The sequence below is a fragment of the Oncorhynchus gorbuscha genome, unplaced genomic scaffold (assembly GCF_021184085.1).
Source record: "Oncorhynchus gorbuscha isolate QuinsamMale2020 ecotype Even-year unplaced genomic scaffold, OgorEven_v1.0 Un_scaffold_8143, whole genome shotgun sequence".
Taxonomy (NCBI): domain Eukaryota; kingdom Metazoa; phylum Chordata; class Actinopteri; order Salmoniformes; family Salmonidae; genus Oncorhynchus; species Oncorhynchus gorbuscha.
In genome coordinates, this window is record NW_025751383.1 from 3,906 (window position 1) to 7,500 (window position 3,595).

The following is a 3,595-nucleotide window of genomic DNA, read 5'->3' on the forward strand; positions in this document are numbered from 1 at the left end:
TATGGAAAAATAATTGTATATTTTCACAGCTGTACCATATGATAGTTGCGCCACAATGTTCTGTCTGATAGAGCAGTGGTTGTTGGGAGAACGTCGCAGTGGTTGTTGGGAGAACGTCGCAGTGGTTGTTGGGAGAACGTCGCAGTGGTTGTTGGGAGAACGTCGCAGTGGTTGTTGGGAGAACGTCGCAGTGGTTGTTGGGAGAACGTCGCAGTGGTTGTTGGGAGAACGTCGCAGTGTTGACAATCCTCCAGATAATTTATTCAGGAACAACCGTCATAATAACCTCCCCTGCCCGTTCTAGTCCCTTATCTTCTTCCCCTGTTCTCTCCTTCCCGTCCCTCTCCTTTCCCGTCTCTCCTCTCTAGATGCTCTCTGATGGAGCACGGTGGTGGCGCCACAACAGGCCGGTGACTGCAGTGGCCTGGGCCTCCAACAGCACCTGTCCCAAAGACTTCAACCTGGTAGGAGGAGTCAGGGAGGAGGGAGGATACAGGCAGAAAGAAGACAGGAAATAGATTGAGATAATTTAGGTCAGACTACATAAAGGCTTGGCTCATCAAGGAGACAGTAAAGAGAGGTCAGACTACACGCAAAGGCTTGGCTCATCGAGGAGACAGTAAGAGGGTCAGACTACACAGGCTCATAGAGGCAGTAAGAGGTCAGACTACATAAAGGCTCATAGAGGAGACAGTAAGAGAGTCAGACTACGCAAAGGCTTGGCTCATCAAGGAGACAGTAAGAGGTCAGACTACATAAAGGCTCATAGAGGAGACAGTAAGAGGTCAGACTACATAAAGGCTCATAGAGGAGACAGTAAGAGGTCAGACTACATTAAGGTTTGGCTCATCGAGGAGACAGTAAGAGGTCAGACTACATAAAGGCTCATAGTGGAGACAGTAAGAGGTCAGACTACATAAAGGCTCATAGAGGAGACAGTAAGAGGTCAGACTACATAAAGGCTCATCGAGGAGACAGTAAGAGGTCAGACTACATAAAGGCTCAGAGGAGACAGTAAGAGGTCAGACTATATAAAGGCTCATAGAGGAGACAGTAAGAGGTCAGACTACATTAAGGCTTGGCTCATCGAGGAGACAGTAAGAGGTCAGACTACATAAAGGCTCAGAGGAGACAGTAAGAGGTCAGACTACATAAAGGCTCATAGTGGAGACAGTAAGAGGTCAGACTACATAAAGGTTCATAGAGGAGACAGTAAGAGGTCAGACTACATAAAGGCTCATAGAGGAGACAGTAAGAGGTCAGACTATATAAAGGCTCATAGAGGAGACAGTAAGAGGTCAGACTACATTAAGGCTTGGCTCATCGAGGAGACAGTAAGAGGTCAGACTACATAAAGGTTTGGCTCATAGAGGAGACTGTAAGAGGTCAGACTACATAAAGGCTCATAGAGGAGACTGTAAGAGGTCAGACTACATTAAGGCTTGGCTCATAGAGGAGACAGTAAGAGGTCAGACTACATAAAGGTTTGGCTCATAGAGGAGACTGTAAGAGGTCAGACTACATAAAGGCTTGGCTCATAGAGGAGACTGTAAGAGGTCAGACTACATAAAGGCTCATAGAGGAGACAGTAAGAGGTCAGACTACATAAAGGCTCATAGAGGAGACAGTAAGAGGTCAGACTATATAAAGGCTCATAGAGGAGACAGTAAGAGGTCAGACTACATTAAGGCTTGGCTCATCGAGGAGACAGTAAGAGGTCAGACTACATAAAGGTTTGGCTCATAGAGGAGACTGTAAGAGGTCAGACTACATAAAGGCATGGCTCATAGAGGAGACAGTAAGAGGTCAGACTACATAAAGGCTTGGCTCATAGAGGAGACAGTATGAGGTCAGACTACATAAAGGCTTGGCTCATAGAGGAGACTGTAAGAGGTCAGACTACATAAAGGCTTGGCTCATAGAGGAGAGGTCAATAATTCTCAATATTGTGTGTAGCGTCTTACCCTCTCTCTCTCTCTCTCTCTCTCTCTCTCTCTCTCTCTCTCTCCTCTTTCTCTCCCTCTCTCCCCCTCTCTTTCTCTCTCTCCCCACCACCCCTCTCTCCCCTCTCTCTGTCTGTCTCTCCCCTCTCTGTCACTCTCTCCTCTCTGTCACTCTCTCCTCTCTGTCACTCTCTCCCCTCTCTGTCACTCTCTCCCCTCTCTGTCACTCTCCCCTCTCTCTATCTCTCCCCTCTCTCTGTCTCTCTCTCCCCTCTCTCCCCTCTCTCACTCTTTCTAGATTAGTATAACTGAGGATGGAGCTGCTGCAAACTTCACACGGAGCTTCGCCATGAAGGCTGGCTACTACCTCTGCTACAGCAAGGTGTGTTACACACACACACACACACACACACACACACACACACACACACACACACACACACACACACACACACACACACACACACACACACACACACACACACACACGGACTCAGACAGACACACGGACTCAGACAGACACACGGACTCAGACAGACACACGGACTCAGACAGACACACACACAGATTCAGACAGACACACACACACAGACTCAGACACACACACACACACACACACACACACACACACACACACACACACACACACACACACACACACACACACACACACACACACACACACACACACACACACACACACACACACACACACACACACACACACACGGACTCAGACAGACACACACACGCCACATGCCTAAATGCCATGTTCCCCCTCTCTAGGACATGTCAGGTGGTATGGTAGTATCAGATGTCCAGGTGATCTCAGACAAGGAGACTGTTCCTCATGGGTACTGTTACATACCTGAACACCTGGAGCCTAGTGAGTACCTGCTGCCCGCCTCAACACCTGGAGAAACACAGACATGCTTTACAGATACTTATTAAATACCTGGAGGAACACAGACATGCTTTACAGATACTCATTAAATACCTGGAGAAACACAGACATGTTTTACAGATACTTGGAAAATGTTCATAACTAATTTATTAACAAGCGACTACTGCAAGTTATTAAAAAGTTGTTTTTAGTAGAACAGTAGTTGTTTTTAGTAGGACAGTAGTAGTAGGACAGTAGTTGTTTTTAGTAGGACAGTAGTTGTTTTTAGTAGGACAGTAGTTGTTTTTAGTAGGACAGTAGTTGTTTTTAGTAGGACAGGAGTTGTTTTTAGTAGGACAGAAGTTGTTTTTAGTAGGACAGAAGTTGTTTTTAGTAGGACAGAAGTTGTTTTTAGTAGGACAGGAGTTGTTTTTAGTAGGACAGTAGTTGTTTTTAGTAGGACAGTAGTTGTTTTTAGTAGGACAGGAGTTGTTTTTAGTAGGACAGTAGTTGTTTTTAGTAGGACAGGAGTTGTTTTTAGTAGGACAGGAGTTGTTTTTAGTAGGACAGGAGTTGTTTTTAGTAGGACAGTAGTTGTTTTTAGTAGGACAGTAGTTGTTTTTAGTAGGACAGTAGTTGTTTTTAGTAGGACAGTAGTTGTTTTTAGTAGGACAGGAGTTGTTTTTAGTAGGACAGAAGTTGTTTTTAGTAGGACAGTAGTTGTTTTTAGTAGGACAGTAGTTGTTTTTAGTAGGACAGGAGTTGTTTT

The 3,595-nt window shown here is 45.5% G+C and overlaps 1 protein-coding gene across 1 annotated transcript in view; it reads left to right on the plus strand.

The window, feature by feature from the left end:
- Nucleotides 1–368: 368 nt before the first annotated feature.
- LOC124029906 (multivesicular body subunit 12A-like) overlaps nucleotides 369–3,595 on the plus strand; it is a 7,099-nt gene continuing 3,872 nt past the window's right edge. The window contains exons 1-3 of the mRNA XM_046341460.1: nucleotides 369–464; nucleotides 2,242–2,325; nucleotides 2,730–2,829. Coding sequence (XP_046197416.1) covers nucleotides 369–464; nucleotides 2,242–2,325; nucleotides 2,730–2,829 — 280 coding nt within the window. The remainder of the gene's footprint in view (nucleotides 465–2,241; nucleotides 2,326–2,729; nucleotides 2,830–3,595) is intronic.